The 23,499-nt window shown below is 43.4% G+C and overlaps 1 protein-coding gene across 1 annotated transcript in view; it reads left to right on the top strand.

Moving 5' to 3' along the window:
- Positions 1–23,499, top strand: part of NUP160 (nucleoporin 160) — a 100,667-nt gene that overhangs the window by 71,967 nt on the left and 5,201 nt on the right. Inside the window, exons 35-36 of the mRNA XM_085855278.1 lie at positions 3,576–3,689; positions 8,040–8,123. Of these exons, the coding sequence (XP_085711404.1) occupies positions 3,576–3,689; positions 8,040–8,123 (198 nt within the window). The remainder of the gene's footprint in view (positions 1–3,575; positions 3,690–8,039; positions 8,124–23,499) is intronic.

Genomic DNA, 23,499 nt, shown 5'->3' on the forward strand with positions numbered 1-23,499 from the left:
TACCCATTGGCGTATTTTGGTCCAAAATAACCAGAACCCGCCAACCTCGGACTTCTCCAGGCCGGCGATCTGTAATTCCGGGCGATCGAGCCGAGGCGGCCCCACTGCTCCATCGAGAGTCGTGTTCGTGGCGACTCGCCGGCGAAACCACTATATATATATATATATATATATATATATATATATATATATATATATATATATATATATATATATATATATATTTTCATTACGTCTGCCACCGAAGGTGGAAGGAAGTTATGTTTTCACCCCTGTCTGTTTGCAGGATATCTCAAAAAGTTGTGGACGGATTTGGATGAAATTTGGCGGGCGTGTTGGGTGTGTGACGAGGATGAACTGATTAGAATTAGATGAACTGATTGGTGGCGAATCCCATCAATAATTATTCGACAAAAGACCTTGCCTGGCGCTGAGAGCAGCGTCACTCCGAGGTAGCTGTTGCGGTCCTGGCAATCGCCCTTCCCTTTCCAGTGAGTGACAACAAGGCCCCTCTTCCAGTCAGTTGGGATGATACCTGTGTTCCAAACATAGCGCAGAACTGCATGCAACAACACAAGTGCAGCATTTTCACTGCCTTGAGAAGTTCAGCATGGATGCCACAGTTCCCATGAGCTTTACTCCTTCATCTGGTTCACCGAGCTGTGTTTCTACAAACAAAGGTGGTTCACAGTTGATTGGAGGGTCAGCAATAGGGATATTTTCACCTCTGACATCCAACTCAACAGCTGGGGGGGGGGGGGGTCAGCCGTGTACCGCCACTCAACGTAACCAGCTTAGCTGGCTTTCACCTCAGATTCCTCTGTCAAGAGCCCAACACACTCTGCTCTAAACGCAGTATACCGAAGGACTGTCTTGGAGGGATGCAATGCACAAATTCCTCTGAAAGCAGGATGAGAATCGCTTGACCATAGGTGATTCTCTTTACAGATTCCTTGCAGATAGGTCTCCTTGTTCAATCTTGGCGCACGTACACGTTTACACCTCAACTCCCCGAACAGCTCAGCCTTGCCATGAAGTGTGGCCCTGCGACTGGTCAATAGTATCCAGTGCCCCTTGGGAGACATAGTTCTTCTTCACCTGATGGAATCCAAGACATCCACCGGCAACATTGAGGATGGTCGTCTTTAAGGCACTCCACAACTCTTCAGGATTGCTCAAAACACACAGATCCCCGAAATCCACACTCAGCCTGTTCGCAAACTCCTCAGCTGCTCTCATCCTTGAGCTTGCCAACATCTAGGCTGGAATGGTACCATTCTCCTTGATTTCAGCTGCACCTTCAGAGTTGCTGCAACAAGCTTGTCATTATTGAGGAACTGAGCTCGATGGTCCACCCTGTAGTTCGGAATCATCCTCCATCACCCATTAACGAGCACTTGGTCAATCTGCTTTGCCACACCACCAGCATTGGAATACTAAGTCCAGCGATGAGGTTGTAGGCGCTGAAACCATGAATCGGCCACCCTATGTCCATGACTTCTTGCAAAGTCAAGGAATTTGTTGCTATTCTGATTCACAGTTCCAGACCCATGGGGACCAACACATGTATCATAACCATCCCTGTTGGTGCCAGGCGATACATTGAAATCCCCCAAGACTGTAAGAGTATCTCATCTGGGGCACTTATCAACCACAGACTCAAGCACGGCATAAAATGTCTCCTTCACAGTGAGATCACTCGCCTCGGTCAGAGAGTATACAGAGACCATGGAAATGAAAACCAAGGAGTGACAAATCCTCGGTCTCATCATAAGCTCGTTGACCGGTGTTACCTCAATTATCATGGGAGTCAGCTTATTGGACACAGCTACAGCAACCCCTTGGTTATAGTAACCATCAGAGCAACCAGACCAGTAGTAGGTATAACCACCCTCCATGATCTCACCACTATCTGGTCTCCGAACCTCAGAGAGAGCAAATGCAGAGACCAGGGAAAGGACACCCAAGTAGTGACGAATCCTTGGTCTCATAATACACTAATTGACTGGTGTTACCTCAATTATCATGGTAGTCAGCTAATTGGATACATCTACAGCAACTCCTTGGGCATGGTAACCATCAGAGTGACGAGAGCCATAGCAGGTGTAACCACCCGGCATGATCTCGCCCCTATCCGGTCTCCGAACCTCAGAGTGCTGCAATATTGATATCGAAACGCTTGGGAGGGGGGGGGGGGGTGGGGTTCCAAATGGTCCTTTCGGAGACACATAGTGAGAGTGTGAGATTTGTCAGGATTGAAAGACGTGTTCCACATGTTGGACGGGTTTGTGATTTGACCCAGATCTGCAGTGAGCGAAGAAGCTGCTGCTTGCTGGTCTGAGGGATGACAGATGGTACGGCAGAGGGTGGAGTCGTCGGCAAAGAGATAGAGGATTTTCCAGAGTTGGAGAGATCATTGATGAAAACCAGAAAAAGAACAGGGCCCAGAACGCTACATTGAGGAACTCCAGCCTGGACAGGAAGAGGGGATAAGAGAACTCCATTTTGGGGCACACGTTGACTGCGACAGGAGAATAAGTCTGCGAGCCATGAGTGGAGTTGGCAAGTTTTTTATTTTTTTTTTTTAGTTTTTTTTATTTTTTATTTTTATTTTTTTATTTTATTTTTTTTGTCATGGTATTTAAATTTTAGTTTCTGGATCTTCACCAAAACCGAATCAATGTGTCCTTGTCACAGAACAAACCTGTCCACCAAGTTTCGTCTGAATCTGTCCATTACTTTTTGAGATATGCTGCTCACAGACACGGGTGAAACCATAACCTCCGTCCACTTTCGTTGGCAAAGGTGACGAGTACATTGCAACGTGATACAAAACACGGAATCGTGAAATACATTTTGAATCCGTAGCGTGTTCATGTGTCAATGCTCGGAATGCTTGGCTGGGTGTGAATAAACCGTTGGGCATTTGGCGAGTAAGGGGTTGAGTGGTCGTGGATAAGACTGTTTTTGCACGGTATAATTTTGTGTAATATAATCTGCCCTCTTGGAATTTTGTAATTGCCTTTTTTGAATCCTCTTTGGGACTGTGCTGAGCATTTGAAATCGTCATCCACACGTGACTGGCAATTTTGAGACCGCACAAAGTTTCAGACGAGCTCGGCGCGTGACACTGAGCGCACGTGGCCGAGCGCGTGGTCCTGAAAGGGCATGCTGGACAAGATGTGAGCTCGGACGGCATCGTACTGCTAAGTAAACGTACAAGCGAGTATCAAGTTGTGCAATAGCTTGAGCCAATTCTTTTTTTTATTTTTCCCCCCAAAGCTTCACCGTTTAGATCACGACGTTTAATTGGCCCTCGACTTGAATATAATTGGATGTTTTGTGTGCTGCAGTTTGAAGGAGAAGAGGAAATGCATTTCTTTCTGTGCTGTTGGTTTGCTTCCTCTTGTCCTTTTGCTGATTTTGCTCTTTAAAAATTGTTTGTTTGTTTATTTTTGTAACAACTTTTGTTTGAAATGCTTGTTGCTCTCAATTTGTCACATTGAGGCTGATTTCAGAGTTTAATCTCCCATGCCTTATGAGCTCTCCCCCTTTTCTGCCTCCCTTCCTTTCAGGGTGTCGACCTTAATGCCGAGCTGCCTGGGGGGCGTTGCCCTTTGCACTACGCAGCTGACTCTGGTCACGATTACCTGCTGGAGTTTCTATTGTCCAAAGGAGCAAACATCAATGTGATTCTCTACGCACGCACGCACGCACGCACGCACGCACGCACGCACGCACGCACGCACGCACACACACACACACGATTTAAAAGTTTGTAAGCTAACCTTCTTGGTGATTTATAAGCTTGGTACGTGGCATGCTTGTCCCCGTCGAGGTCAATTGGCACGCCACTATTTTTGGGAACACTGCTGGAATACTGTGTGAAGTGAAATTGTAAGTAACTGACATTTCTTTGTTGCAGCCGATTTCTCCATCCACCTCCACCCCAACACTTCTATTATTATTTTATTGTTCAACTTGTATCTAAATACCTTCGAGAAACGCTTAAATGTTTTCACTTCATCTAAAATTATCGTTGCCACGCACGCATGCAGCGAAAAGTGGGGTTAAGCAATTGGTTCACTTTGTCCGTATGCCCACAAACATCAGTTTATGGTCAAGGAACAACTTGATTGAAATTGTCATTTTTCTGCCTCCACCGATGAAGTTACCAGTGGCATCATGTTTTCGGGTTGTTCGCCCATGCTAATTTTCTGTTTCCTCTGCAACCGCTTATCTGATTGGTGTGAAATTTTCACCATCGGTGTGATTACTCATGTAGAATGTTGTAATTATAATTATGATGTTATAGGTCACATGGTGTGGCAGCCATGTTGGAAAAAGTTAAAACTTTGGACCTCGAGCTCCAAACCGATTGAGGGGGGGGGGGGGAATTGAAGCTCGATGTGAGAAACTTTGTTTGTTTTATATTATTATTATAATCATTAGTTTTTTTTTTAATATGTCGTAGATGGCTTTGTTGTGAAGTCATAATTGCGTACGTCAAATGCTTTATCTGATCAGTATGAAAATTTGAGGGCCATCAATGGCTAAATTGTATTGGGGTGGGGGGGGGGTGAATTGATGACATCCTCAGTCACGGTTCGGCAGCCACATTGGATTTACCCTAAAACCTTGAAGAATCATCTTCTCCAGAACGGCTTGACAGATAGAGGGGAAACTTCACCCACATTCCCCAAGCCTTGGGGATCCCAGATTGTTCACGGATAATTAATAGGTCACATGGTCTGGCAGCCATATTGGTTTGAATGGAAATCTTAAAATTATTTCTCTTGAACCGCTTTATCAATCGATGTGAAATATATTGTTGCAGTCTCGGGGCTCAAGCCTTCTACCTCAGGTCCGGGTGAGTTCTCTGGAACTAAACCGGACCTGATGCCGCTGGGAGCGAATATCACCGCGGTGGGTTACAATGCCTATGACACAACTACAAATGTTAATCGGGCGACCACGAGTCCCAGTGTCCGTCCGTCTAACAATCGTTTAACTGGGGGTCCCTTGGCCTCTTGACCAGGGAACTCACCCTCGACAAACGTGCGACTTACCTTATCTGGTGATCTTGAATGTGGCCGAGCTGTACCGCTAGCATACACCGGATCCTGCAAACAAAACCGTCGGGTATCTGAACCTCCCAAGCTACCTGTGTGGACAGTGCTAGACCAATGGTGGAAAAGATGGACACAGACAGATCGGAAATCGATTCAACAAGAACAGTTTTATTTACACAAGTGAGGAGCAGGAAAAATGGTGGTGTGGGGGAGAACATAAGGATTTTAATGGCACAGAAAGAGATGAGGGTTAAGCAATTTCTACAGCAATGAGGTCAGAGAAAGAGAAAAGGGACAAAGAGCAAACTTAACAAGTGCCTTACCTACAATTAACACAGTACATGAGCCCAGCATTCACAACTGCTATTCAACGCTGAGGGAGAGAGGTGGGAAGAAACACTCAGGTCGAGGGTGCGTTGAGAAGTCATTTCTGTTCGTGTGTGCGCGTGCGGCACTGCAAGTGTATTTGAAAAGGAAAACTGATAGGTGCAGCAGAAACGATGTGTGAGGTGATAGCCTCAGTGTGAGATCCTACCAGATGTGTCTGTAGTGTGGCTTGGTTTCGGTCCCATGAATCGGCTTGGCTCTGCCCACCTCCTCGCATCCTTGGCTCCTCGCTTGTGATGACAGTTCGTGGGGTACAAACCAAAGGAGCCAAAATACCAAGAACCCGCAGCACGACCTCAGGGAACAGAGTCTGGTGCCCATTGACGTCGTGCCTCGGGGTGTCCGCGAACGACTGCTGAAAGTCGAGCAAATAAAATGAGCCATGAGCGACCGCTCCGAGGTTTGCTCTTTTCTAAGGCTGGCCGGGAAGCTTCGAGGATGTGTGCGCCATTGGGCGGGACCTGTGCGCAGATTAGCGTTCCTTCTCCCGAGCCCCACCCATTCGACTTTTTGCAGCGAGTCCTCTGTCGGGCCTTTTGGTTGTCGTAAGAGTCGGACCTCGCTTGCCACCGCTTCAGGCGAGCGAGCATTCGGCTGGTTTGAGGCGCGCAAGAACAATTATGTGGAAACAAACGAAGCCGATTTCTCTCATGTCAATGCTGACCAAACATTGCCCGGGCACGTGATAGTCATCACGAAGATTTACAATGGGGTTAAAGGTTGTGGGATGAGGGATCTCCTTTAGAGTGGGGGAGTTTGAGGTTATGTAACTCTTCTTAATGTCTTGATTTCCTCATGTGCGTGTGGGAAGAGATTGTGTCAAAACTACAGTCTGTATTAAATGAAAGTTTGTGTACTGGAGATATATATATATATATATATATATATATATATATATATATATATATATATATATATATATATATATATATATATATATATATATATATATATATATATATATATATATATATATATATATATACATACGATAGGAAGGGATCGGTGCGCACATGCATCAAATTGCCGCCAACGCCTTGCCGACACCCTTCCATGTACAAAATAAAAATATGTGGTGAATCCTAATGTACCCATTCCACCGCAGTTTGGAACCCACTGACCCATCTAAAGGTGAGGGACAATTCTCAACATTTATTATGGAAATAACTACGCTCGAGGACCTACGTGTCGTGAGTGCACATTTGCAATAGCGGTTTCTCAAAAAGGCAACAATATGTTTTAGATTTCAACGTGATTGGACACATGTTCTGGCAGCCAGAATTATTTATGTTTTAATCTGGGTTTTGGGATTTAAATTACATTTGGCACAAGTAGTTTGTAATAATGTGGGCGGAGGCATATCTGGTGACGTTGCGACGTTGTAAAGTGCCTTTCTAGTTTGAACATGAATCGGAAAACGAATCTGTAGTTTAGCAGTACTTTGGTTCTGAATTCGTCCTGATCGTGCATGTGCAGAGGAGTGAGATTTTTGTTTTTTTATTTATTTACTTACTCTGCCTGTTTGGCAGTCAAACAAAATATAAAGTCATTCCAACCAGGAAACTTACTGTTTTTAAGGATGTCTTAAACGACACAGGCAACAGGCATAAATAACTAATGGAACATGCTAAATGAGGTGGTGTAAAAGATGCTGCACCAATGTCTGTAAACTGCCGTTAAAAAAAAAAAAAATACATATATATATATATATATTTTTACAACCTTTAACATCTTTGTTTTATTTCAATTGATTATATTCTTGAACACTGGAGAACATGAATTGCCTTTTTGGCACGATTTTCAAAACCTTTCCGTTTAGCAGTACTTGGACAAAATATTACGGCATTTTACGTCATCTCGACCAATCAAATTTGCTGCACGCAGACCCCGCACCATGTCCTTGTTTCTGAACACTGCATTGGGTAAGGTGTTCTTTGAACTCTCTAGTTTTAAAATGTTACCCCTTGTCCTTGAACTGCGAAGTTGTTTTTTGTCGTTTGGAAGTCGAAAAAGAAAACTAGGTCGGCTTTCGTTATATTTTGTCATTGGCCTTTAGCTGTTAAAAAAATGCTGATTTTATGCCAAACGTTTGGCTTGAGTTGGAAGCAACAAGGCCGCAACGACAATGATTTCTGTACAAATTTTGACTAAATGAAAATGATCTGCAGAGCTCTTTTGAGATCAATGTGCGATCCACACTCTGTGCTGAATTCTGATATTGGAAATGGAATAAATTTTACAATGTCTCCTCCTCGACTCACCGCTCCCCTGTTCCCACACTGGTTCTTCTGTGTTGGTTATTTCCCCTCTTTCTGCTTTAACCTTTTGACCTCTGGAATGTAGCTCTTCCATGAGCCTTGATGTGTGTACAGTTCATTAAAAGAAGTTATTTGCATCAAATGGGTCTTCTGAAGGGGGTTCAGGGCAATGAATGATTGTAATATACACCATGTAGCCTCCATCTGGTAGCCTGATGATTATCGCACATCCTGATTTTTACCCCCCCCCCCCGCCTTTCCCTTTTTCCATTGCTGTCTTCATCACCTTCCCTCCAACTCCCTTTGAAATGTCCTCTTACAGGCATTTGACAAGCATGGAATCTCCCCCCTCCTTGCTGCAGTTTACGAAGGACACACCGGCGCTGTCAAAGTTCTCCTGTCTAAGGTTGGGCATTTCCATATACTTCTGCATTGGTTTGAACCACCACTGTCGGTACTGCAATGACCCAACATATGATAAATTGCACATGTTGAGCAAAAACAAGCTTTTTTTGGAAGGGTTTTGTCACCCGTTCGTTGGTCCGTTATCAGAACGCAACCAATTATCTGGTGCCCATGCACCTATGCACTTTCCTCATATCCGAGGTTTTTTTTTTTTTTTTTTTTTTTTTTTGAAAGATTTTTCGAAAGTCATATTTTGGTTCTTTTGATTTTGTAAAGTTTATGATTGTTGTGTGTTTTGTTTTGGAGTTTTCCCTATAAGAGCTCATGGAAGGGCAAGGTTAAATTGACAGTGGGGTAATGGGACAACTGTGCACAACCAGAGAGGATAAACATATGGGAAAGGAAGATGTATGTGTGTGTATATGTATATGTATATGTATATGTATATGTATATATATATGTATATGTATATATATATATATATACATATATATATATATATATATATATGTGTATATATATATATTTGTGGGCTGGGGGTCGGTGGCGAGAACGACCACTAGGTGGGGAAAGCTTGCATCGTCTCCCACCAAACTCCCCGGAATTGTAGGCCGTCGCTCAGATAACTCTGCGAGCCGGCGGGTCGTTTAACCGACCGTGGTCGCCAATATTTCAACCGCGTAGTGTAGGGTCTATTTGTCTATAACCAATTTACCTAAATAACTACGCATTTTCGACTACCGGGGAAACCACGCCCTCGGCACGTCTTGCTCGAACCGGGTCAATCTACCGACTATGGTAGAGTTCAACTACCAACTCCGGTTCGGGTGCAGCTGAGCGGAAACTGCCAAAGCCGTTCCGGCTGGAATGAACGGATTATTGGGGGTAAAACCCCGCCTAAACTCAGATCCGAACCATGCTGGACCAATTCAAGAAGGGACAAAAACGAACTGGGAACATTTCTAACAAGTGTTATTTACAGTAAATGAAGACACAAAGCAAGACTTAACTGAATATGCAAGAAGTATTTACAATGATCCAAAAACACTTATTCAGTTCTACTTTAAGACGGGCCCACACGCAGACACACACACAAATGAAAAGAAACCCAGAGTTCTTTATTGGACGCTCGCAGCTGAGGAGAGAGACAAGCTGGGGGTCAGAGTTTGGTTGGGTACCTGGCCGTCGGAGAAAGGGGGTACTCTGTGCTGCGGAATCTGACTGGTCGCTGGTTTGGTCCCCAGCCGCACGTGTGGGACTCGAGGTTCGTGGAGGAGCTCGGGTGGTGAATGGCAGGGGTCCATGGAGGGGGGTCGGGGTCGCTCTTTCCTTCCTTGTAGAGGGCCAGCACAGACACGTTCACCGCCTCGACGACCTTCTGCTCAACCCTCGTGACAGCCCTCGTAACAACCACTGTTACCACCCCTTCGTAACCCCTTTCGTGACAACCCCTTCAAAACAACCCCCCAAAAAACAACCAAAAACTCTCCAAGACCCCAAAAAGACCCCTGCCTCAGAGAGTGCTTGGGAATTTATGGACCTCCCTCAGTGGGGAGGGGCCTTGGTGAACGTTCGTGGGAGCTGAGAAACTGGAACCGCGAGATCTTGCCTTGGCATTGTCAGGGTGCAAGAAGGAAGCTGGTTGGTGGTGGATCGTGATGGGCCGAGGGATCATGCAGATGGGATGGTTGTTAGATGGCTTGTTGGAGGGTTCGTTGGATGTAAAGATTTAATAACCTAACTAAAAAGAAATCGTAACGCACGCCTTTGATTCTCCCACGAGACAAAAGGAAGGGGATCTGACAACACACATACTTTAAATGACATAACTGACTTTTGGGACATCTGTATGTTGAATGCAAATGGTTTCCAGATCCGTAACAATATGTATGTGTATATATATATATATGTGTATATATATGTGTATATATATATATATATATATATATATATATATATATATATATATATATATATATATATATATATATATATATATATATATATATATAGTTGAAAGTGTGTTTCTCTGTGACCTATGCACACGAAAAGTACTGGACTGATCCTCACCAAACTTCACATGCTGACAGAACATGTACCCGGGAGTGTCCCGATGTAAAAGAATTGTACTTCCGACTTCCGGTTTCCGAATTATGACATCACCTGATTTCGTAACGTTAATTTTTCAAGTTCAGCCGATTGACATGGGGCCAACGCCATATACAATATATCTAACATATGATTTTTTACCTTCGCAAACTTTGTTGCGAAGGTTATGTTTTCATTGCTGTGTATTTATTTATTTATTTGTGAATATGTGTGTTTCTTTGTTTGTTTGTTATTCGCATAACTCCAAAAGTATTGAACTGAATCGCAGTAAATTTGGTGGGATGATTGGTTTTATATCCGAGGACCATTTGATTGGATTTTGGGAGCGATCGGGTCAAAGGTCAAGGTCAAAATCGTCTTTTTACCATAGCGCGATCAATTTGTATCCAATTTGCATGCAACTAATGCCAAAATGTTCAGAATTCAATGCCCCATCTTGTGATATGTGACATGACACAATGACTTAATAGCGGTTGGGAGTCAAAGGTCAGGGGGGGTCACGACATTGCAAAATGTGTGGTTTTAGTCATAACACGGTCAATTCTTATCCGATTTGCATGAAATCAACACCAAAATGTTGACTGTTCTGTTCCCCACACTCTAATACCAATTACAAAATTAAGAGTACAAAGGTCAAGGTCGAGGTCATGAAAAGGTCAAGATCGTCATTTTTGTACAATGAATGTTTGTTTGTTCACAATAAATAACTTTTATTGAGAAAAACAGAAACTCCGTGTGTGCTAAATGCCCCTAAAATGCCAGAAAATAATTTCTTATAATGTGACCAGTTGTCATCAGATTGACTTGACACCGACACCCAAAAAGGTCAGGGAGTTCATACAGAAATTGTTCAATGTACGTGAATCAGTGTCAAACAGCAGGAAATTTAATGTTTTTAAGCCATCATAACACATATGAGATGGCAGATGTGGTATGAGATTAAATACCCTCACAATCAACGGTTTCTGGAGGGGGGGGGCAAAATGTAGCGTTGGCAAAGGTATGCACTCTACTGAGTGCCCGTTCTCGTTTAAAGTTTTTGCTTGTGTGTTTGTTTGTTTGTCTGCACGCGCTAATCTCCTGAAAGGTGACAGATAGGAGTTAACCACTGCAACAAAAATGTCAGGATGGGCCCAGGGAAGGTTCTAGGCTGTGTGGCAAGGCTCCTCGGCTGGGGGGGGTTAGGGGGTGTGTTTCCCCCTCACCAACCCCCTTAGCCTATGACTGCCATGGCCCAATAGGGAACTGATACTGTGCTCGCGTCAGACATATGTATAGAAGATTAAATTCATTCAAAAAGAACCCGGGCAGCGCTCGTGTATGTATGTATGTATATGTATGTATGTATATGTATGTATGTATATGTATATATGTATGTATGTATGTATATGTATATATGTATATATGTATATATGTATATATGTATATATGTATATATATATATATATATATATATATGTATATATATATATATATACACACACATGTACACTACCGGTGAAAAGTTTTAGAACACCCCCATTTTTCAGTTTTTACTGAAATTTAAGCCGTTCAAGTCCAGTCAATAACCTGAAATGGTACAAAGCTAAGCGGTAAACTGCCAGAGGTTAAAAAAAAGAAGTTTAGGTTACCAAAAACTGAAAAATAATGTAAATTTCAGGGAACAAGTAATGGGTTAGCAATTGCAGCTGTTCTGCAGCAATGGAAGTAAATTAAGCCTTGAAAGTTGATGCAAACAATTCCGACAGGTGTCCCAACTTTTGTTGATTAGTTACAAACCCTCTGTCTGTATAAAAGCAGTGTTGGAACAGACTGTTGCTACGCCCTCTGAAGCATTATTTGGACAATATTGCACTGCAGGAAGGAGTATATTGCTATCATAATGGCGAGAAAAAGACAATTAGCAAAAGAAGACCGACAAACCATTATCTATCTATGTTTATATTACTAAAACTCTCATCATGTATGTATGTGCCTGAAATACAGCCAAAACAGTACACGATAGCACAAAAATTTTAGGGCCACCTTGCTCATCATTCTCCTGCGGTGCGCAGTATCAAGTTTCGTTCAAATCGGGCAACGAAAAAAAATTATTTAAAAAATCAATTCCCGATTCAGTCAATTACTCTTCGGGAGAATTTGATCAATGCAAACAACCTTCACGGTATCGTTCGCTGGAGCTATCTTTTTTATTTCTTGAAATAATTTTTTTCCATCAACCTCTGTCACAACGGGAACCCAATGGGTTCACTGGTCGTCTAGTAACCCTTAAAAGTGTTGGTTTTTCCTTTGGAGAAATTGCAAAGCAAGCCAAGGTGTCAGTGAGTACAGTTACCTTCACCATCAAAAGGCACTTGGAAACTGGAGGAAACTCTGACAGGAAGAGGTCTGGCAGACCCAAAGCCACAACACAATCGGAAGACAAGTTTCTGAGAGTCAACAGCTTGCGTGATAGGTGGCTTACAGGACAGCAGCTTCAAGCACAGCTTAACACTGGTCGAAGTAAGGAAGTCTATGTTTCAACTGTGAAGTGAAGACTTCGAGCTGCAGGTTTGACAGGTCGGGTGGCAGTAAGAAAGCCATTGCAAGGATAGCAAAATAAGAAAAAGAGACTTGCCTGGGCCATGAAGCACCGCCAGTGGACTACTGAAAACTGGAAGAAGGTCTTATGGACCGATGAATCAAAATTTGAAATCTTCCGTTCATCACGCAGGGTCTTTGTACGCCGTCGAGTAAGCGAAAGGATGGTTCCTCAGTGTGTGACGCCAACTGTCAAACGGGACAAGGAAGCGCGATCATCTGGGGCTGTTTTCCTGGATCTAGAGTCGGCAACTTGCACAGAGTGACTGGCACCCTGAACCAAAAGGGCTTCCACAGCATTTTGCAGCGCCATGCAATACCCTCTGGTCTATGCCTAGTTGATCAGGGGTTCATCCTACAGCAAGACAACGACTCAAAACATACCTCCAGGCGATGTGAGAACTACCTTGGAAGAAAAGAACAAGATGGTAGGCTTCAAATAATGGAATGGCCAACACAGTCTCCAGACTTAAACCCCATCGAGCTGGTTTGGGATGAACTGGACAGAAGGGTGAAAGCAAAGCAACCTACAAGTGCAACACATTTGTGAGAACTTCTGCAACAGTGTTGGGAAGAACTTTCCGAACAATATTTGATTTCCATTGCAGGAAGAATGCCACGAGAATGTTCGGCTGTTATATCTGTAAAAGTTGGCTACTTTGATGAGTCAAAATTTTCGATTAAATTTTGTTCAACTCAACGATTCCATGATTTCTTTTTTTATCTGCAATTGTTTATTTGTTCTATTCTTTAATTTCAGAGTCCATTGAAATATGAAACTGCTTCAATTTCAGTAAAAACTCAAAAATGGGGGTGTTCTTAAGCTTTTGACCAGTAGAGTGTATTATATCTACTATATAAATGGCAGTCCTTCTGTCTGTCCGTGTGCTTTTTTTTTGTAACGAATAAGCTTCTAGACCAGTGAACCGATCTTGATGAAACTTTACACATATATAGAACTAACATTCAGCTCCAGGATGTGCAAAGTGGCTCTCCATAAAAATGAAAAAAAAAAATTGAAAAAAAGTATATATATATATATTAAAAAAATAAAAAATTCCCATTAAAAAAAAAAGCCTTTCGAATAGTGCGCCGGCGTATTAATCGTAACAAAATGATTCATGGTTAAAAACGCTAGGGTTTTTTGAAAAACAAAATGTTTGTATTCGTTGACTTTTTAAACATACACGTTCTCCTCCTGTTATTTGAATTCTTGAACTGCACGCGCACGGCAACAGCTAACTGCTGATCGATCTGCTCATGAAAGAGCCAGGCAAGTGGAGTCAGCTGCAGAGAGAGAGAGAGCGAGAGAGAGTCGTCTTACTGCTGATATATCTGCTCATAAACGAGCCAGGCAAGCAGTCGGCTGCAGAGAGAGAGCGTCGCCTAACTGCAAATAGAGCGTCACACCGACGGGCGAGAGAAGCACAAAACTCACGTTCCAGCTTTCTTGGTCCGGGTTTTGGCAGGACATCAAGGACAGTTTCCACTGCTGCTAGAAACATTGAGTGGCTCAAGGCCGCCTTCAACTATGACCTCTCTGAGGATTACGGCAGCATGAGGAATGAGGAAAGCCTTCCTTCCATAAATCTGAGGAATAAATGAAGCCTTCCTAATTTTCTCCATACAACTAATGCCTCAGTCTAATTGCGTGAGGAAAATAGGGCAAATTTCCCGGGTATTCCCGGGTACTTCAGCTCGTGTATATATTGTTGCGAATTCGCGCCCGTCGGCGTGCGAATGGCCATGTAACTCGAATCGCAGCACGTCGCCCACTGGACGGACAATTCTGTCGTGACCCTCTCGGAACAACGCCGGGAGCTAGTCACGGGTGGGCCTTTCGACCTCACCACAATCGTGCCAATCGGCCACCCGTGTAGGATAGGGTTGTTCTCCAAACTCGACCTACCTAAGTACCCACGCGGATGGTAAACCGGGCGATCGTACCTCGCCGCAGGTCGACTCCGGACACGAGCCGCTTGGGCAGCCCGTTCCGTACTATCGGGATAACCGAGCGGTGTTATCGTCGACCTGGACGGTTCAGATTAATACCGGGTTGTTGCACACACTACGAACCCCTTACGTGAAGCAAGATGGAATGGCCCTTTTATATGGCCAAGATGGAATAAAGAAAAGACAAAGCGAAATGGGCACAGTTCAACAAGCAAGCATTTTATTCACACGCACACACAGACAAGCACGTAAGGCACGTATTTACAGTCATACAGTAATGCACATAAAGCAATTAAAACAAAAGTAACAATGCAGAGCTACAACCGAATACGCGTACACACGGCAACTCTTAAACATAACAGTTCTACTTTACGAGACACGGCGCCACAAGATCCATACAAAAACCCCGAAAAGAAACTGGTGACTTCCCTTTGGGCCGTCGAGTCCCTCTCCCACGTCCGACGGCGTGGTCGCGCCTGGCCGCGACTCCGATCCCTGGCATGGTAGGCGAGTCCTCTCCGGCGTGCCTCTCGCCGGCACGTGTTGGCCGCTCGACGCCACGGACGGGGTTTTCGGCGCTATCTCAGCACGGATAGAAAGGGGGGGGGGGAAACGTTGTTGCTCGAGGTCGTGGTGTGGAGAATGGCAGACGCTCTGTCCCGCCAGCAGGGTCTAGGGACCGCACCACAGAAGACCAGGTCAGCGGCCACCACGAAGAGAAGACGAAGACGAAGAGAGCAAGAGGCAGAGAGAGCAAAAGACGAAGTTAGCAAGAGCACCAAAAGCGCTCCGCCCGTGTCCGACTTTTATAGCCCGGGGCTCCGCCCTTCACTCCGCCCCCGTTTTCGGCTCCACCCTCCTTCGAGAGGATTCTCGAAGAGGGGCATTCCCTCTCCCCGACCGCCTCACGCTGGTCATCCACCAATCGGCGGCGAGCTGCCCTCCCTTCTTCCTTCACACCAAGCGCGGGGGAAAACAGGCGGGAAAACCCGCGTGTCCTCGCAGCTCTTTCCTTGGCGCCCTTGTTTGCCGTTCGGAAGCGGACGTAGTGGCGAAGATGTAGTAGCGTAGATGGTGGCGGTGGCGTGGTCGCAGTGCGGTTGGCCCTGTGATGGGGATGGTGTGGTTGTTGAAATGTGTGTTTGAAATAAAAGATAGAAAAAGAAAAACGACTAACTCAAAGCGTCGCAGCCCAGATGGATCACATAAATTCCCTCTATACAATGGGTTTGGGCTAACTACACATGTACCTACGAAGATATCTCACCTGAGGGCCCTTTATGGTGTAATGTGAATTTCCACAGCCCTAACAAAATATATATATATATATATATATATATATATATATATATATATATTTCAAAATCAGCAAGCAAGAGGGTTGGGTTCATCGGGGTAATAAAGATCATGGTTCAGGATGGGGGATAACACACAAGGATGCGATGCACTGCCTGCTTGAAACCGTAGAGGGAAAAGTGAGACAACAGCCTCTGGAAAGTGATTTCCATAGATGGGAGAAGCAAGAAATAAGAGAGTTGAGGTGTGCAATCAGCCTGAAGTTTGGAAATATATCTCGGAGGAGGGAGTCACTGGAAGAACATTTACAACTTGAAGTTGCTAGGGAGGGTTGGAGGACTGAGGGAACAGAGAAAGTGATGTTTGAGATGACACGGTATAAAACGGAGACAACAGGCCCTGTGGTTCGGCTTCATTGCATGGCATACCAATGATGTCGAGAGGTTTAGATTCCACTGAATCCAGGAGAGATGTGATTCTGGAGCACCAACCTGTAGTGGAGAGCAGTACTCCATTGAGCTATGGACAAAGGCCTTGTACACTGAGTAGCTTTGATTTTTTATTTTTTATTTTTATTTTTTTTCAAAGGAAGGACTTTCATCAATTGAGTCTGCCCAATCTTAATTTAGCTTTGGAGGCTGACGTTGCATTCGTTAACCATTCGTCCACTGAAGCAGACCGACATTAGTGTTCACCAGCAAGACTAGGTCTTAATTCTACAGTGAAGGTTTGAACCCCATCTTTGTGCCACATTTAAAAGGTTGTTTTGTTTTCCACTGTTTAATTGCACCACAAAGGAATGGTACCGATACCATTGATTAGGAAAGTGGATACCTGACGGTAGTTTATCCAGCTCGGAGCACACTGGAGCCTCGGTTTCTGGTTTCACCGGAGTTTCCATTGATGTTGCTCGTGTTAAAACTGCTCCTTTCTTTGCCGACATCCAACGCTGTTATTTCCCCCCCCAAGTAGTTTTTCCAGCAGGGTTTGTGGACTTGCTGCTGGTCGACTTGATCTCCCTGTGTATGCATTTGTTTATTTAATTTTTATTTCAAAAAATAAAAATAAAGAATCGACATTCTTGCAGATGAAGTCAGCATTGACATTACACCCCTTCAAGACACACAAGCCTGCTAGGTAAGAAGCGGTGGCCTGGTCAACTTTCTGGATGTGCCGACTGGATCGATTGATCCTGTTTTGAAATGTAACCAACAATTTGAGGATATTCTAAGATGTAGGTGCTGCCAAATGGAATAGTTGCCCGGCAGGGGAGGCTCGGGGCCAACGTTTCAACCATGTTAACTTCAGCTGGTTTGCGAATTCTTTGTTTCGGAATGAAGAGCGTGTTTTATTCGATCACCCTTTCATCAGATTGAGCAATTGGAATGCTGTCTTCAGTTAGCTGTTAATGGTGTAGCTGCCGTAGGGTGATTCAAGTTTATAGTTTGGATCTATTTGTAATTTTTCCATCCTTGGGTGCAGCATGGAAAAACAAAATTCCACAGGTATATCGATATTGACACTCGCTCCGATGTTTTATTGGGGTTGATCTTTTTACAGCAGCTATATATTAACTGTTTGGAGATTTTTGTTTTTTGTGTGTGTGTTCATTCAATCCATTGTACGAGAGCCTTTTGTTTTGTTCTGACAATCGTGAAGCATGGCTGCCGATACCGAGTGGTGATCCATCCCGTTTAGACGTTCATCTACACAAGCGTTGCATAATTGGTCACGTGTCCGCTGCATCGAAATGAGTCTGGCACGGTAGCCGAGGGGTATGCACACGCACACACACCTTTGAGCTCTCCAACCTGGGTTTGAATCCCGAGCAAGCTATTAAACTGCCATCCTGGTGTTTCGCATGCAGGGTGAGATGTCTGTGTGCGCCGTCCATTCGGAGGACGTTAAACCGGAGGACCCGTCTGCCAGTGCCGTCGTCGGTGGGTGTTGAAGATCCTTTTGTGTATTTTGCAGATAGATGACAAACATTCCAAATTCCTATCCTCTTCAGTTGAACATGAGGTCTGGCCAAAAACCTTCCCTGGTTGACCCTACCAAAATTTGGGACTACTCAAGGCTGTTAGTTATCACCATTTTGTTTTTGTTTGTTTGTTTTGATGGAGGTGGTGGGGTCAGACAGTCAGACAGTCAGGACTTTTGTGTATTCATCAAATAATGGGGAGGGTTAGTATTTATTTTATTTTTATTTTTGGAAATGGCTACTTTTGGCTTTATTAAAACTTTGTGCTTCTTTTGGTTTTTAGCTCGCCGCCTGTTCGAAGAACAGAGAGCTATAGCGATACCCTCGGCGTGAGCGTCAGCGTGAGCGTGAAAATGTTAAAGTTTTTGGTGCAAGTTATTTAGAAGCTTGCCATTCATTTAATATGTGTACTAGGATGCTGATATTTGGCATGGAGGTTCCTTTGGGGTATAATATTGATGTAGTGAAGTTGAAAAAAAAAAAAAAATTCAAATTTTAAAAATTTTTGACCTGTTTTGAACTTAACTTTTTTGTAGCACATCAACGTTAAAGTTTTTTTTTTCCTTTCTAATGTTTTTATTTACCACACTATTTTTTACTGATTACAATATACAAATACATATATTGCTTTAAAATTATTTGGATCAGACTTCACTGCAATGCTTTATAAAAAAAATTATTAAAAAATAAATTCCCAATTCAGTCAAGTACTCTTCGGGATTATTTGATCAATGCAAACAACCTCTGCGGTATAGTTCGCTGGAGCTATCTTTTTTTCTTTCTTTCTTTTTTTTTTAATCAACCGCTGTTGCAACAGGAACCCAACGGGTTCACGCGTTGTCTTGTGTGTATGTATGTATATATATATATATACTAGCGATACCCATGCACATGCACGGGATAGCAGTACAACATAGCTGGTGGCAGACGACAGACCGTACACGGGGAATGACAAAAATACGCATTGTGCAAAATGCAAGTGGTACTATGGAACGCCAAGACTTCCCAAACATTGTCGGCATGTCCACTAAGTGCCACAGCAATTTCATAGGGATCGTGTGATGGCGAGCCGAGTTTTTAGTGTGCAAGCTTGGTATTATAATTGAGATTATATATATATAACCAGGCGTAGTGGCGTGCGCCTGTAATCCGGCTACTCGGAGGCTTGTGTTGGAGGATCGCTTGAGGATGGGAGCTCTGCTCTGGGCCGTGCTATGAGAGGGTGTAGGGCAGCCCGGAATCATGGCGAAACCCAATCCTTATCCCTGTGTCGTAAGAGGCGACCAGGGTTGCATCAGGAAGGGCATCCGGCGTAAAACCTATGCCAAATCAGTATGCGGATCACAACGCATGATCCACTGTTGCGATCCCTAACAGGAGCAGCCGAAAGAAGAAGAAGATATATATATATATATATATATATATATATATATATATATATATATATATATATATATATATATATATATATATATATATATATATATATATATATATATATAATTACCCCCGTGTGGGGGTGACTGTCATCTCTATAATACCACAAGTTCTCAATGTTCAGTTATGACCGAAGACTACTGTGCAGCTCTAACTGCGCAGTTTGGTTAAAGATGACTCGGCATTTTGGCGCGCGCGCACGAAATTATATTTTGAAAATAAATGCCGACGTTTACATTTCGGGTTTTGAAACTTTTTCACCTTCGGCGGAAAATGTATAAATATAAAAGGCTAAAAATGTGTTTTATATTTATATTTCATTTCTCCTTCCTTCCTTCTTTGCGAATCGCATCAGCATTTTTGGCCATCTTCCAGATCACGTGACTATCAAACGGGAAGGAAATTCAAAAATCTGTCCGGTTAGATACAAGATAATATTTTTTACTATCATAATCAATAAACAGTTGCCGAATATCTTGTAGAATGGCAGACTAGATAGGTTTTGAAAATGGCAATTTTTATAACTTACGTGACCTCGTGACCTTGACCCTGACCTTGAACCCGGACAAAAGTTATATCGTTGTGCAGCACTCATCGACCTCTACCCACATACTAAGTTTCATAAAGATCGAAAAAGAAAAATTGTTGACGGGCGGACATTTGCTCTGGCTTTATTAGGTCATCTCGGTAGAAATGACCTAAAAAGGAGGGCCTCTGCCAGCATTCTCCAATATGGTCATGGATAGTTGTAGATGTCCTATTACTCGTTTGTTTATTTTCTTGTTTGCTGTACGAGGGAAGAACCAAAGCTAGAATTTCTAGGCCTGTAAGTTTGACCTGGGCAATGTCTCGATATGATCGATTCTAAGATGGTGAAAAAATAATGTCAACACGATACTACATTTTTCCAACTGTCGATATTGGCACATTCTGTAATGGAAAGTGGTGTGTGATATCGAACTGAAGATTTTGAGATGTATTTTCATTGATTTAGTAAGAGTATCGACATGGACTCATTTTATCATAACACCATAGTCCTAGAAAAAAAACAACATATACGCAACACTGTTCTCTCTCGCCTTTCATGCAAATGGTGAGAAAACATCATCCCGCCTCACCAGGGTCTTCCGTCAAGGATCCTGAGCTAGAGGAGGGGGACTATTTACACCATTGCAATCGTCACATCTGAACTCTGACTCAGAGCCCGTGCAGGAGTTTTTATCAAGGTTATGAAGTGTGCATTAAAAAAAAATACACAAAACAAAATGCTGCCCCCAAGGCAGCTCACAAACATTCTGCCCACAGAGACAAATGCCAGAGTTGAATAAAACAACACTCACCTCTTCCCTCCCCCCCACACCACCACCATCGCAGTTAATGCGCATTGCATTCTCCCATGCACCCATTATTTACAAAGGGGGGGGGAACTTGAAGGAAATAGATGAGCATGGGACGGGTTGAGTGCTGGATGTCAGGATGACTTGCACATCCGTAGAGGCCTAGTCTAGTGCTTGACGTAATGCCGTCCCATTGAAAATAGCATGGCATGTGGAGGGATGGATTGAGAAATCCGGCTATTTTAATATACGGTATAGATGAAGTCCGATGTCAGGTCACAGTGGCTTCTTCACCACTCTGCAAAAATGCAATTAACGTTCAAAAATGCTCATTACGATGTTTGGATGACAATGACACAAACCCTGCTTTCAATGATTGCACGAGGAAGTGTTTACATCAATTTCAGGACAGATTACATAGTGATGAACAGTGTGTGTGTGTGTGTGTGTGTGTGTGTGTGTGTGTGTGTGTGTGTGTGTGTGTGTGTGTGTGTGTGTGTGTGTGTGTGTGTGTGTGTGTGTGTGTGTGTGTGTGTGTGTGTGTGTGTGTGTGTGTGTGTCATGTTCCTGAAAAATGCAGCAAATTTGGGGCATTGTTTTATTTATTTATTTATTTCTTAAAATATGGGCTGGACTCGTAGAGGAGCAATTTGCACAGAACAAAGCGAACAGCAGGAGAAAGGGGAAACACCAACAACAGGGCAGATGGAGACAGACAAACAAGGGATGCAGGTAATGATGATGGGTAAGGGAGAATGCAAAGGGTGGACAAGATGGATACATAAACAACATTGTGCTTGACTAGTTTGTGATTTTTGTCAAGGTCTGAGGAGAAGGAAGAGACTGCTGCTTGTCTCAGAAGGATGAGAGATGTCATGGCAGAGTGGAGTCATCAGCAAAGAGATAAAGAGGATTTTCCAGAGTCAATGAGATCATTGATGAAGATTAGGAATAATATGGGGGCCTGGAACACTCCTTTGGGGTACTCCAGTCTTGACAGGGAGAGGAGATGAAAGGATTCTGTTGAGAGCCACCCATTGTCTATGAGAGTGGAGGAAGTCAATAATCCAAGAGTGGAGTCGGCCTTGGATTCCACAGGCAGCCAGTTTGAAGAGCAGGACGGGATTCCAGACAGTATCAAAAGCTCAAGATATGTCCAGAAAGACGTCCCTGATCTCATGTCTGATATTGAGGACCTCCAACATTGTTGGGAGAGCAGAAGCAGAATGTCCAAGGTAGAGTGACCAGGTTTGAATAAAAATTGATGATCTGAGATGAGGATGTTGGAGAAAAGGAATAATTTTGTCAACTGCGATGATGGATTCCATGACATTGCTGATGATTGGAAGTACAGTAAGATAATTGGGCTGTAGTTCAGGGGATCCGTTTTCAGCTCGCCTGTTCGAGGAACAGAGAGCTATAGCGATACCCCCGGCGTGAGCGTCAGCGTAAGTGTGAAAATGTTAAAGTTTTTGGTGCAAGTTATTTCCTTTCTCATGTTTTTATCCACCACACTATTTTTACTGATTACAACATACAAACAAGTCTGAAGACGACGATGGTTCACGAGCGGTATTTGACGATGTAGATTGTTTCAGAAGTCAAGGATGAGACAATGTGATAATGTTTGACCAAGTCATAAAAATGATCAACATGATGTGGTACGAGTGACGGGTTATTAGCTGCAAAATGTCGAAAACCCGGGTTCGTTCAACAACTTTAAAAAATTTGACCTTTGCATAACCTTTAAAGGTCACAAAACAATGTAGTGGACGTTAAAATAAGGAAACAGGATACGTGCTATAGCTTAATGGAGTTAGTTCGGCGAAGAAGGTCGAAAACCCGGTTTGATTCCCACAACTTTGAAAATTTGACCTTTGTGAACTTTAAAGGTCAAAGGTCAAGGATTATGACCTTTGCTGCAAAACTTCCTCTGTTACATTCCAGGAACAATATAACGTCATATAGGCTATATGGCATTTCGCACTCCTCGGATTATCCATACTTTGATGAAATCAGCGTAAAAACAAACTTGAAGGGGGCGCCACGGGCAAGGTGTTCGTGATAGAGCAAAATGGTTTCAAGACTTGAGGTGGGAATGACCTCAAGATTATGCATAAAAAAATTGTCATCCTAGCTCTCAAAGTTTTATGTCAAAATCACTATTTTCTAAGTTTGTGACCTTGTGACCTTGACCTTGGGACGAAAATGAAAAATCGAGCTCCGTGGGGAGCTCGTCGTGGATGTTTGTTGGGGGGTTTTTTTCTGCTCGTTTATCCATTGCGAGTGGATCACAGGTGCCATTGGGCTAACCAAATACCGATACCCCTGTCAGATTCGACAAACCCCCGAGGAGAAGAAATTTTTTATGTCAAAATTAGCAATTTTCTAAGTTCGTGACCTTGTGACCTTGACCTTGGGACGAAAATGAAAAATCGAGCTCCGTGGGGCTATGCAGGTGCCATTGGGCTAACCAAATACCGAATCCCCTGTCAGATTTGACAAACCCCCCTAGGAGAAGATGCAAATTGAAATCGGCTACCCCCTAAAAACACTTGTTTTTTGGGCGTGGCTCCACCCATAATGGGCGCACCACGCCCATTTTCAGGAAAACACATCTAGATCATGATATAAACCTCCCACCAAAATTTTATCAGGATCGGATCAAAACCCATGGAACTATG

The sequence above is a fragment of the Eptatretus burgeri genome, chromosome 14 (assembly GCF_056783735.1).
Source record: "Eptatretus burgeri isolate ZD-2024b chromosome 14, Ebu_testis_v1, whole genome shotgun sequence".
NCBI classification, from domain to species: Eukaryota; Metazoa; Chordata; class Myxini; order Myxiniformes; family Myxinidae; genus Eptatretus; species Eptatretus burgeri.